At 38.2% G+C, this 13,342-nt stretch overlaps 1 protein-coding gene across 2 annotated transcripts in view; it reads left to right on the top strand.

Annotated features, from left to right (window-relative positions):
• ARMH4 (armadillo like helical domain containing 4) overlaps positions 1-13,342 on the top strand; it is a 139,339-nt gene that overhangs the window by 12,480 nt on the left and 113,517 nt on the right. For both annotated transcript variants that reach the window (XR_009695100.1, XM_061156967.1), the window contains exons 3-4: positions 2,407-2,661; positions 5,049-5,261. Coding sequence is in view for 1 of the 2 variants with exons in the window: in XM_061156967.1 (XP_061012950.1) it covers positions 2,407-2,661; positions 5,049-5,261 (468 nt within the window). In the remaining variant the exon portion in view is untranslated. The remainder of the gene's footprint in view (positions 1-2,406; positions 2,662-5,048; positions 5,262-13,342) is intronic.

Consider the following 13,342-nt stretch of genomic DNA (forward strand, 5'->3'; position numbering starts at 1 on the left):
ATTACTTTCAATTTTTACTTTTTTGGTTGTTTCGTAGTATTAAAAATAATGTGAAAAATTGAGATTATTGACGACAGTAGTGAGAGAATAGTCAAAAAGTTTGTCTGCCCATTTCCTGGTGATTACAAGTACTTTTCAGAAGTCAGCCACTCAAGTGCCAGTCATTTTAGGGCCCAGGGACTACTTAGCACATTTTCTTCTTCAGGGAACACAATGATTTCTTAGAGTTTTTGGGTATTGTGAATTGATGAGGATCCTGGGGTGAGAGTCAGTCCTCTGATTCATCTGCTTCTTCAGCTGTTCACTTGGAGATCAGGTTTTAGGGGACTTCCCTGGTGGTCCAGTGGTTGAGATTCCATACTTCCACTGCAGGGGGCGTGGGTTTGATCCCTGGTTGGGGAACTAAGATCCCACATGCCGTGTGGCATGGCCAAAAAAAAAAAAAGATCAGGTTTTAAAAGTAATCTATAATAATTATTGTATATATATTTTTTTCTATAGGAACTGGAAAGAATGAGAGATGTGGAGAAATTTTGAATGTAACTTTAAAAATTCCCATTACTATTTCTAGCTCTAACTTTCTTTAACAGCAGTCTCTTATTTAAGTGCTATGCCCTTTTTATATTTCTTACTGTTTCGTGAAACTGTGACCATAGAGTGAACATTTATTTTGACATATTTTTTCCTTAGAAGTGTTCATTATGCTTTCAAAAATGAGGGCAACATGGAGAATGCATACTGCTTTAAATGGTAAAACTATGTATTATTTTTTTATGGCAAATAGAGCATTGTCCTAGGTGCTGAAGATACTAGTATTATTTCAGAAAAAAAGAAAAAACTTAAATAGTGGCACAAAGAGCAAATATGAAGCACATGTAAAGTTGTCTTAATAGCCAGGTATATCAGTCCTTCAAATATAAAAATCTCCAGTTCAAAGAAAAAGTAGCCTAAACTGATTGGGGACCAAGAAATGGAAATGCTTGTACTAAAAAAAAATGTACAAACATTATTTTAAAGCAAATAATTTCTGAGGAGAAATCTTTTTAAGTGATAGGAAGAACAATGATGTCATTAATAAAAACTATGCAAAAACCTTTCAGCTGATTTTAAGAATGCTATTTTTTATTACATATGGTAATATGCTGAGTATCTAGAATTACTATTTAAAAAAAGACAGATGATAAAGTCTTCTAGAAATTATGTTTTCCTAGTGGCTCAGTATTTGAAATTTCCAACATAACCTCTCCCTAAGAAGGGGACAAATATTAACCCTTATAAATAGTCTATGATCTAAATAACTATAAATAGGCTTTAATAATGTATTTAGTGGGATTATAATGTTGTAAAGAAAGTGGACCTGCGATAGATACATCCTACCCCACAGGTGTATTTCATTCTTTTTCATGTTGAAAAGCAAATGCAGATCTTCTACATAGGCCACTCTAAGTTGTTCCTTGGGCAATGGCAAGATTTCCTCTCTCATGGCTGAATAATGTCCTGTGTGTGTGTGTGTTTGTGTGTGTATATCTCGTCTTGTTTATCCATTCATCTGTTGAGGGATAAGTGCAGTTAGCACAGTGGTTAAGAGGGCTAGCTATGTAAACTTAGCCAGGTTCCTTAGCTTCTCTACACCTAAGTCATTTGTAAAATGAGGTAATACTAGCTGACGTTTATTGAATACTTACCAAGCACTGGGTGTGTGCTGAGTGTTTTACATGTGTTATCTAATTTAATTTTGGTAAAAACTCTATGGGGTAGATCCTATTATTATTTCCACTTTACAACTTAAGGAAGCTGAAGGTCCAGAAATGTTAAGTAATTCATTCAGAGTCACACAGATAGAAGATGGCTGAATCTGAATTGATACTCAGGCAAATTGGCTCTGGAGCCTATGTTCTTGGCCACTATGATACATGGCTTCCATGGAATGATATTAATACCTCCCTCCCCTTACATATGGAAGGATAAGATAATGCTCATCATGTGCTTAGCAGTATGTGTGTATGGCACATAGTAGAAACTCAGTAAACATTAGTTATTGTAACTAGTAATTCCTTTAATTCAAAATGCCAACTTCCTGTTCCCTTCAGGAATGCACATGTGAATATTAATATATATAAATGCTTCTGAGAATTTTTGAACTTAGTTCTGTATAATGTTTCCAAATAAACTGATTGTGTTGATATTCATAAAGTGAAACTTAACTGTTGATTTCTTGTTTTAAATTTTATTTTATGTGTTTTGTATTATTGTCTACTTTTATTTACTGGCAGTTCATTTCTGAGCCATCCCTCTGCCTTCTCATTCCCTGAAATGACAGTCTGCTTTTCTTTAAATTCTTATAGAGAGACTTTTTCAGGTATAGGGATTTAGTCTATTTAAAAGTGTTCTTTCTTCCCTTTTAAGACATCGTCACTCAAGAGATGACAACAGCTGTTCAAGCAGCAGAAGCTGCTGTATCTTTGGTGACACAGGAGCAGCAGATTTCTACCCTAGAGGTCACCAGAGGCGAGGACGAGACGGAGGGAGGGAGGGAGTTGCCCTCTGCCACAGCGGATGCTCCTCATGTTACTCAGCTGTCGAGAAGATGGGAGCCTCTGGCCACTGTGGTTTCAACGACACCCATCCCTGTGTCTTTCGAAGTTACTCCTGCTGTGGAAGGTCTGTAACAGAGGGAACTGAACTCAGCGTTTTGGGGGTGGATCTTTTCTGAGTTGATAAGGAATAGAATGAGTGAGGCAAATGGCCTGGGGGTGAAACTAGCAAGGATCTGGGGAATGAAACCAGAAAAGACTTGGGTTTGTATCCCAGCGTTGGCCCTCACTAGTATTGTGGCTTCAAGAAAGTTTCTTAATGTCTCCAAGCCTTGGTTTGTTCATCTTTAAATAAATAATGCCTACCTGTCTTATAGGTTATTTTCAGGGTTTTAACAAATGTATACAGAGAACTTTTTATTAATATATAGGAGACCCTCTGAAGCTCTGAGATCTTAGGGACAGTGAAGTTTTTGAATCTGAGTGATCATCAGAATCACCTGAGAATTACAAAAATTATTATTATTATTATTATTTAGTTATTATTTTTGGGCTTCCTGTCTGTTTCATCATTGGCCTAAGTATTGGATTGGCAAAAAAATTTGTTTGGGTTTTTCTATAACATAAAAACCTGAGCAAACTTTTTGGCCAGCTCAGTAAATCCTACTTTTGTTTATTACCTGAGTTATCTTTGACAATGTAATGAATACCTTCTAATCCTGCATGCCTGCCTCTCTCCCCACATAACCGCTAGGATCTTATCAATAACCTACAGGTAATCCCGTGATCCTTCCTGTCTAAACCCTTCCTCCTCTGTTAACCGTTAACCTGAATCTTCATTTCCTTGGCTTCCTTTTCGTTTCATTGTGTCTGGATGTACTCCTGATGTTATACGTTTAAAAGTTTTAGTTTTTTTACTTTATAAAAACAGTATTGTGCTGTGGATAGCCTTTTGGGGACTAACTTTGTTTTCTACTTGCTGTTCTCTAGCTACTGTTTGTTTGCTGTGGTTCTTTTCGTTTGATTGCTTGTAATATTGCGCTGTGAAAATATATCACAGTTTATTTACCCCATCTTCATTTAGTCTTTTCTAGTGATTTGCATTTGGGTCGTTTGCAGGTTTGGCTATTGTGAACACGGCTGGCATGAATATTCTTTTACATACTCTTCATTGCATGTGTGTAGGAGATTCTCTTGGATGTATATTTAGGAATAGGGCATATGAATATTTGACTTTAGGAGGCAATGCCTCACTGCTTTCCAAAATGATTGCTTCCATTTATACTGCCATCAGCAATGTATATGATAATCTGTGGACCTATATCCTGGAAGCTTTCACAAATGGTTTCTCAGGCTTCATCACCAAGGAGGTTCTGATTCAGTTAAGTTAGGATATGTAGAAAGCATGAAAATCAACATTTCAAAATTACCTCAAAAGATTATGATGATCAACCAGGCTTGGAAAAATGCTGCTATGCTAGAGCCTCTAGGTTTGGGGATACCTGGGGCTAATTTGGCTGCTTTAAATTGAGCATATTCCAGACACAGATCTAAACTTTTACTCTTTGACTTGACTTTTGAAACTTATCTTCTCATGCTAACTCACTTCAGTTGTGTCCAACTCTCTGTGACCCCGAGGACTGTAGCCCGCCAGGCTCCTCTGTCCTTACGATTCTCCAGGCAAGAATACTGGAGTGGGTTGCCATGCTGTCCTCCAGGGAATCTTCCCAACCCAGGGATTGAACCTATGTCTTATGTCTTCTGCACAGGCAGGCAGGTTCTTTACATCACCAAAGTCATCTTTGGTGTATATTTAAATAGATTTTGTTAAATTTTTTATCTTTAGTAATAGAGTATATTGTTGTTGTTCAGTTGCTAAGTTGTGTCCAGCTCATTTGGGACCCTATGGGCTGTAGCCTACCAGGCTTCTCTGTGTTGTAATTTCTGAGTTGTAATTTTGAATTAAACGGTAAACATTAACTGATATAACGCACATAAACAAAAGTTCTTCGGAAAGTGTGTTAGTCACTCAGTTGTGTCCAACTCCATGGACTGTCGCCCACCAGTCTCCTCTGTTCATGGGATTTCCCAGGCAAGAATACTGGAGTGGGTTACCCTTTTCTTCTGCAGGAGATCTTCCCGACCCAAAGATCAAACCCACGTCTTCTGCTTGGCAGATGAATTCTTTACCACTAAGCCACCAGGGAAGCCCCAATAGGTTATATAAAATCCTACAAAATCCATAATATTGTCAGTAGAATAAATGGGAGATTAAAATTTGAAACCAGAGTTCTGATTTGAGGTAGTGTATTTTCCTGGAAGAGAAGTATTTGCCTTGGGTAGCTGAATAGATGCATTGTGGGAGATGGAACTGGTCTAAGTGCCAAATCTACTGTATATGAGATACTGGTTTCATTAGTCATTTCTTGCTTAAAAAGTAAAAGCATATATTTAAATATATACATTTCTCATTCGGGTCATCTTTGGTCAAGTCATATCTCTTGTGTTCGGCAGACCTAATGGACACAGTCACAGGGCCGAATGAGGAGTTGTTCACACCAATTTTGGGTTCTCCAGTGACGCCCCCTGGAATAACGGAGGAGGCCCCCAGCACTTCCCCAGCACTTGCTGATCCTGAGGCATCTTCTGAAAGAAGAACTGCGGCTCCATCCTTTAGCTATGTTAACACAGCTACCTCCTATGGCCTGGACCAACTTGAATCTGAAGGTATCCATGCTTTGAAGGGGATCTTTTCTAGGACAGATACAGTGAGTCACCAAGCAAATGTTGTTTTTGAGAAAAGATCAAGGAGAAGTGTATTCAGTCTGTAGTGTCGATGAGGGGTCAGTAGACTGTGGCCCAGCCAACCAGGCTGACATCTATTTTTGTATGACAAGCTCAGATTGATCTTTACGTTTTCAAATGATTGGGAAAAAAAAAATCAAAAGAAGAATAGTATTTCGTGAGATGTAAAAGTTTTTATAAAATCGAAATTTCAGTGCTCCTAATTATAGCTGTATTGGAATGCAGCCACATTTGTTCATTTGTGTGTTGTCTGTGGTTATTTATGTGCCAGCGCGGCAGAGCTGAGTAGTTGTGACAGAGACTAACTGCCCACAAAACCCAAAATATTTATGGGATGGCCCTTGCCTGAAAAAACTCACTGACCCCTGCTCTCCATCAGTAACTCTCAATTATGGTTGAACGTTAGAATCACCTTGGGGAGTTTTTAAAGTATTCTAATACCTGAGTCCTTCTCCCAGTGATTCTGATTCAGTTGGGATGAGATCTGGCATCAACATTCCCAAGAGTTTCTTGAGATGATTTCTGTGTGCAGGCTGAGTTGAAAAACTGGTTTAAATGGAAAACTTGAGTTTCCCCACTGGATTTTCTTGGGTAAAAATTTTAATGTGGATTGTATTTTTGTAATAGTGCTCTGGTGGTTAATGCTGGGTCATTTTCCCTTAATTATATCTCTGGGTTAGATGTTCCACTTTTTGGAGATGGGCAGTCTTCTCACCTCTTAAGGCTGAGAAAGTCATGCCAAATTTTGCTTTGCAAGACATTGGCTTTGAGCATGAAAAAGATGCTTGGGGTACAGCTGCACATCCACAGATGAGAAAATGGAGATTTAATGAAAGGTCGTTTAATTAATCAGCACTTCGGCAGGTGAACAGCTCCTGGCTAGATTGAAAAATGCCCAGTCATTTGTAAACTAATCTTGGAGATAGGTAAGCTCTTGGGCACTAAATTAGCCATGGGTTTGAAGCATTGAAGACATAGGGGGTGCTGTTATTTTATATTTTTTCTACTCTGTAACAGGGAAGGTGGTTCAGCCAGGTTTTCAGCAGGCTCTATTGCAGACTTTCAGGGTAATACTGGTACTTTTCTGGCAAAGAAACATGACATTTTAGGAGGAATGTGAATTCCATGGAGTGCTGGTTTAAGAAGTGGATCAAAGCAAGCTCAGAGGCTAACAGCTCTTGCTCTACACATTAAGATAAAAACTTGGAATGTAGACTTTTATTAGCTGTCTGCCCTCCTTGATACCATCTGGAAAGACCAGGTTTCCCCAAATTAACCAGAGTTGCAGATGACAGCTTTCCCGGCAGGGCTCATTGAATCAGAGGAAAAAAAATTGGATTTGTGAATAATCCATACTTGTGAAACTGCAATAATTTTCTAAATTTAGTTGATGATGGAAGTTGTATTGAGATGTGTGAGAATTTTCTTAACTTGCCTAAAATGTCCTGGAGTTTTAGTGCTTTTCTTCTACACGATTCAGTTTCAGCTTCTTTTTGAGAATATATTTTGTCAGTTTTGATCTAAGCTATGATCCTTGTCAAGGCTTTGAAAGACGTTTTTGGTTTAAAAATATTCTTTCTGCTACGTTGTTGGGCTTAAGACAAGATTTTGAATGAGCACACCTTTTCTCCTAAGTGAAAGGGAATGCAGTTTTTGTATTTAATTAGTATGTGTTAATAATGGCATTAGTTTTATGCTGGTCTATCAAACCCTCTGAAAGCAGAAGTGACTATATTTATTTAAATTGATAAATCAATAGATGCCTAGAGGCCTCCATTTTCAATGCATGTTTTTCCACCTTGTCCAGGAATATAAGTGCAGCTTGAGGCTCTGCCTGGGTGAAGCATTTTAATTTTTCCATAGCAATGGACCCAGGGGAGGATAGTTTATTTTTACCTAGAACAGGATCATGTGAGGTAAAGTTGTCTACCTTTCAAATTTGAATCTCTGTGATGTGTTGATAAATGACAGACAATTCTCCAGTTTAAGGTGTGTGTTTATTTAGTTATGTTATTAAAAGCTCTCTATATACTTATCTGAATGCTTTCCTTCCCACGTGGGGACAAGAACACTTCTCCAGAGAATGGGGTATTTATCTCAGTGAGATATAATGAGAAACCTGCCCCTTTAGACACCATACACCCAAGAGGCAAAAAATTCCGAAGAACTTCCTGAATGTTTACCCTTTAAGGGAAAGTCATGGCCCAGATGAACCTAAAAGTTGTTTCTGCTTGGTATCCCATCTTGTCTTTTCCTTTATATCACTACAACATGATGACTAAGGGTGTGTATCATTTTCTAGGACCACTGTAACAGAGTACCTCAAACAGGGTGATTTAAACAATAGACATTGTTCTTTTGTGGTTTTGGAGCCTCGAAGCCTGAAATCAAGGTGTAGGCAGGGCTGTGCTCCCTCCAAAGCCTCTGGATGGGGATCATCCTTGCCTCTTCCAGCTTTTGGTCCTTCAGGCATTCCTTGGCTTACGGCAGCAGATCTACAGCTTCTGCCTCCTTCACATCTCCCTCCTTTGTGTTTCTGTGGCCAAATTTCCCTTGTCTTAATAAGGACATCAGCCATTGGGTTAGGACTCACCCTACTAAGTACATCTTAACTTGATTATATCTGCTGGTACACTATTTGCAAATAAGATCATATTCACAAGTGTTTGGATTAGGACTTAAACACATATTCGCACCGGTGGAGTAGAGGTGGGTGCACAATTCAATTTGTAATAGGAGGTCTGCTTCTGAGGAGTTTTCCAGTTGGCTCTGAAGGCAGAACACCCCCTTGAGAGGTATGCACTGGAAGAGTGGGGAAGTTTGGTGTGTTTTACATTTCTCAAGCATTGAAGAAAGGCTGCTTCTATAAGTGTATACTGCCCTGTGCCTATTTCAATGAGTCTTTTACCTTGTCAGCAAAAATGCAGTTTGATTTTTGAAGGATAATGGTTTATCTTTACTTCTTTGTATTTTTTAAGGGAATGCTTTCAGGATGATAAAAAGTGCATTATACTTATCTCAGGCATAATTCTACTAGGGCTGTATTCAGCATCTTTGGAATATAAACATGACAAAGTGTTGTCACTTTTAATTCAAAATTGGATAATAGCAAAGCTTCCCAGGTGGTGCTAGTGGTAAAGAATACTCTTGCTAATGCAGGAGACTTAAGAGAGGCAGATTCGATCCCTGGGTCAGGAAGATCCCCTGGAGGAGGGTACGACAACTATCTGTAGTATTCTTGCCTGGATAATCCCACAGACAGAGGAGCCTGGAGGGCTGTAGTCCATAGGGTCGCAAAGAGTTGGACATGACTGAAGCAACTCAGCATACACAGTATATGTATATATACACACACACACACACACACACGTATACATATATATATATGCACATATATACACATAAACTAATTTTTGAACACGATCTGTGTTTAGGTTGATAGCATTTTTTGGTTGAATATTAATGTCTTTCTCTGCTCCAAAATGGCAGCTTAAAATTTCTGATTGCTTATGAAAACCTACTTGGAATATTTTCATTTGGGTTAGCTGTTTTTAAAATATTTTGAGACTAATATCAGATGACATAGAAATTTCAATATTTCTTACCAGAAGAAATTCTACTTTATTTATTTTAGAAATCCAACTGAGGATATCTAAACAAATCAAACTTATTTGTTGTTGTTCAGTGACTTAGCTGTGTCCTACTCTTTGCAACCCTATGGACTACAGCATGCAGGCCTCCCTGTCCTTCACTGTGTCCCGGAGTTTGCTCAGACTCATGTCCATTGAGTCAATGATGCCATCCAACCGCCTCATCCTCTGTTGCCCTCTTCTCCTCCTGCCCTCAATCTTTCCTAGCATCAGGGTCTTTCCTAGCTGACAGCGAGTCAGCTCTTTGCATCAGGTGACCAAAGTATTGGAGCTTCAGCTTCAGCATCAGTCCTTCCAATGAATATTCAGGGTTGGTTTCCTTTAGGATGGACTGGTTTGATCTTCCTGCTGTCCACGGGACTCTCAAGAATCTTCACCAACACCACAGTTCAAAAGCATCAATTCTTTGATGCTCAGCCTTCTTCATGGTCCAACTGTCATAACTGTACATGACAACTGGAAAACTTATTTTGGCCTTTCCTATATTTCCATAGAAGATGGAAATTCACCTGTGCTCTAAAACTGTAACAATATTTCTGTAGGGTGGAAGATTGTGGCTTTAATAGTTCGATACTGTTACTCATACCAGGTACTAGGTTTTAAGAACATGTGGGAAATAAGAGAACAAAAATGAAGGTTTCTCAGATGTTGTGATTAAGGTTTTGGTAGTCCTTCCTTGCATCCCCAGCACTTCCTCCCATAATGTCTGGAAGCCAGTACCTGGGCTTTCCAGCCAGTGGGCAATGGGAACCTGCTTGGTGCTCCCCATGGTGCTGACCGGACAGACTTGGGAGCAGGGTAACTCTCCCAAGATGAGCCTGTTAGTTTATGGCTTTTCTGCAAGAGAGGAAACATCAGTGTCTTTGATCTAGAGGATGTGAATTCTTGATTTGACCGGTCCTATTTACTGTCTTTCTATAGTTATAATAGACTGAGTATTGGGACTGTAAAATCCTATGCCCTTATTCCAGACAGTTCCCATTTCCTTATCTGTTTCAGCATGCCTGTTTATTACAGGGTTTATAGAACAAACTCATAGTAATTGACGTGCTAGGGAATTATTCCCCCTTTTGTATGTATGATGCATGTTATATGCAAACATGTGATGTGCTACTTTTAAAAAAATACATGAAGAGGTTTTTAATTCTAGTTTCCAATAGGAAAACCATATTTAATTTTTTAATATCTTGATTAAAAAGTGAGACCAAATATATCATTTAACTTCAATTTTCTCTTTTCTGACAGCTTTTCCCTTGTTTTTTGAAGGTCATTTTGACTGCCCTTATATTTAGGTTTTGAAAGGTTGTATTTTTGACATCTTTTCCCAGCGAGGCAGCGCACATGGGGCAGAAGGCTGTCATTGCTCTGTCACTTGTTTGATCTATTTCAGTGACAATCCATTTTCCTCCCTTCATGAATAGTTGTGTGTGCACATCTGTGTGTGTGTGTTTTTAATTTCATGGATGTTTTTTTCCCACAGTCCTCTGAGGGCATTTCCTTTATATATGTATATATTTGTGACACCTCTTAATTTCCTCTACTGAAGTGGTAGTGATATTATCTCTCCTTTCTTATCTGGAATTCTCAGTTATGCCTCTGTCCTAGGATTCTCTCTATAATAACATAGGAATTTCAGGAGAAAGTCATATTTGAAAAGCATGCCTTTGTTCAGATGATATATCTTTTGGCAGTGTGGGGGGCCTTATAATTGGTACTGAAATCAACATGCTTAGTTTCGTTCTTTTACTGGTAAATCAGAAATGAATGGGGAAATGCATTCTTTAAGCGGCATTGTGGAGAAGCCTCAGAGATATTTGTCTTTAATAGCTCCATTGAGGATTCTTAAGAGCTCATGTAATTTTTATGAGAGAAATGTTTGCTCTTCACCTACACTTTAACTCACAAAATCAATTTTTTTTGGTCTTCCCAGTATGCACTTCTTTTCAGAGAATATTTTCTTATTATTTTCTCAATCCTCAAATAACTTTTCAATTCAGAAGGTAGCTAGAATGGATGAATGAGAAAGTCAAAGAGGAGTCAAAGATCTCATCTCAAGGCCACGTTTATGAAGCCAAGTTTATGTGACTTATCTTTGGGAGCTGCTATGTGGGTATAATATTAAAGATCCAGGAGAGTCTTGTAAATTTGAACTCTTCACTGTTACTTGTGATACTGTAGTAAGAGGTTAAGGAGGTTCATGCTGCTTTTCACTCTGACCATGTTAAGAATGAGTACAAATTTTGGCTTTTCTTCTTGAAAATGCTTTGGATTTAATTTTGCCTCAGTAACAGAGGCAATTTCGGTCATTGATTCCTTGTTACGGTAAGTCACTTTGTCAGCTTGTCCTGAAAGCATCATGCATTCCCTGGCATTTATGCTAGGTCTCTGTTCTTAAGTACCGTGTGCTCTGTAAGCTAGTACGGTAAATTACTCAGCACTCAGATTAGTCAACATATGTCTGCTCTTAATGTTCACATAGCCAGTGGTATTTCAGAAATAGTTAAAATCACAATATTATGATATGTTACCATAAACTTTGCTACAAATTCTGCTGTTGAAGAAAGATAGCTAATACTCACTCTTAAGTTTTTTGGTATGCTTTCTTATCGTGGTGAATGGTGAAAAGTCACTCAGTGGTGTCCGACTCTTTGCGACCCCATGGACTGTAGCCTACCAGGCTTTTCCTCCATGGGATTTTCCAGGCAAGAGTACTGGAGTGGGTTGCCATTTCCTTCTCCAGAAGATCTTCCCAATGCAGGGATTGAACCCGGGTCTCCCGCATTGTATTTATTGATATAGTCCCAATTAAGTAAACATTGTTACAGAATTGATTCTTCCCATTTTTTTTGTATCTTTGTTGCTCAGCACTAGAAAGTTACACTGCTTGGTAAAACTCACTCTTAGACACTTAACGAAATTTCCTATAATGGTTTGTGATGACAAAAGGATTTAGCTTTGTACACATTCAGAGGTTTTGTTTATTCATTCATTTATGTGTATACTTAAGTATTTGATGATTCAGATAATAATAAGTAGATTTTGTATAAATTTTAGTAGAAGAGTTATGATAAATACATAAATAACAGATACACAAGGTAGAAGATGGGAAAAGATCACAGAAAAATTACAAGGGGCTTCTCTGGTGGTTCGGTGGCTAAGACTCTGCACTCCCAATGTAGGGGGCCCGGGTTTGACCCCTGGTCAGAGAACTAGATCTACATGCAACTAGAGATCTCACATGCTACAACGAACATGGAAAATCCTGCTTGCTGCAACTAAGATCCGGTGCAGGCAAATAAACAAACAAAAAGCAACCAAACAACAACAGAAACAAAACAATTATAGAGAAAGTACTGTGACAGGTAGGAGAGAGAACTTAGCCCCAGCTTAGAGAAATACAAAATTGCTGCTTATGCTTGGGAGTTGTGTGTGTGTGTTTGTGTGTGTATTTGTGTATGTGTGTATATGTATATGCTCATCATTATTTTGATATTTATAGAAAAGTAAGTGGTAGGAGGTCCAAAAGTGTGGGAAACATTGCAAGAGGTATTGAATTGTCCTTTATGTATCACACATGCCACACTACCATTCAGTTATTTTATGGGTATATGATCAAGCATATTTCTATAACTTTAGCTTGCTGGTTAAATGAATTCTTTCTTTTTTATTCTCCCAGTTTTATTGGGATATAACTGATATACAGCACTGTGAAAATTTAAGGTGTACAGGGTGATGACTTGACTTACATATACTGTGAAATGATCACCACGATAAATTTAGTGAACATCCACCATCTTGTGTAGATACAAAATGAAAGAAAACGTTTTTATCCTTGTGATGAGAACTCTTGGGATTTACTGTTTTAAAAACTTTCATATATATCATGTACTAAGTTGTTTCAATTATGTCCACCTCTTTGTGATCCTCTGTATTGTAGCCCTCCAGGCTCTTCTGTCCGTGGGATTCTCCAGGCAGGAATATTGGAATGGGTTGCCATTTCCTTCTCCACATATATACCATTCAGCAGTGTTAATTATATTAATTATGTTGCACATTACCTCCCTAGTACTTACCTATCTATAACTGGAAGTTGTATCTTTTGTCAGCCTTCCTTCAGTTTTGCCTCCTCTTATCTCCTGCCTCTGATAACCACAAATCTGATTTCTTTTTCTATGAGTTTGTTTTTAAAGTATAATTAGCTGACGTTATGTTAGTACCTGGCGCATAACATAGTGATTTGGTATTTTTATACATTTCAAAATTATCACCATGATAAGCCTAGTTATGTCACCATGCAAAAGATACTTTGTCATTATTGAGATGAATTATTTCTTAAGAATAGTTTTTAGAGGC

This window comes from Dama dama, chromosome 12 (assembly GCF_033118175.1).
Source record: "Dama dama isolate Ldn47 chromosome 12, ASM3311817v1, whole genome shotgun sequence".
NCBI lineage: Eukaryota > Metazoa > Chordata > Mammalia > Artiodactyla > Cervidae > Dama > Dama dama.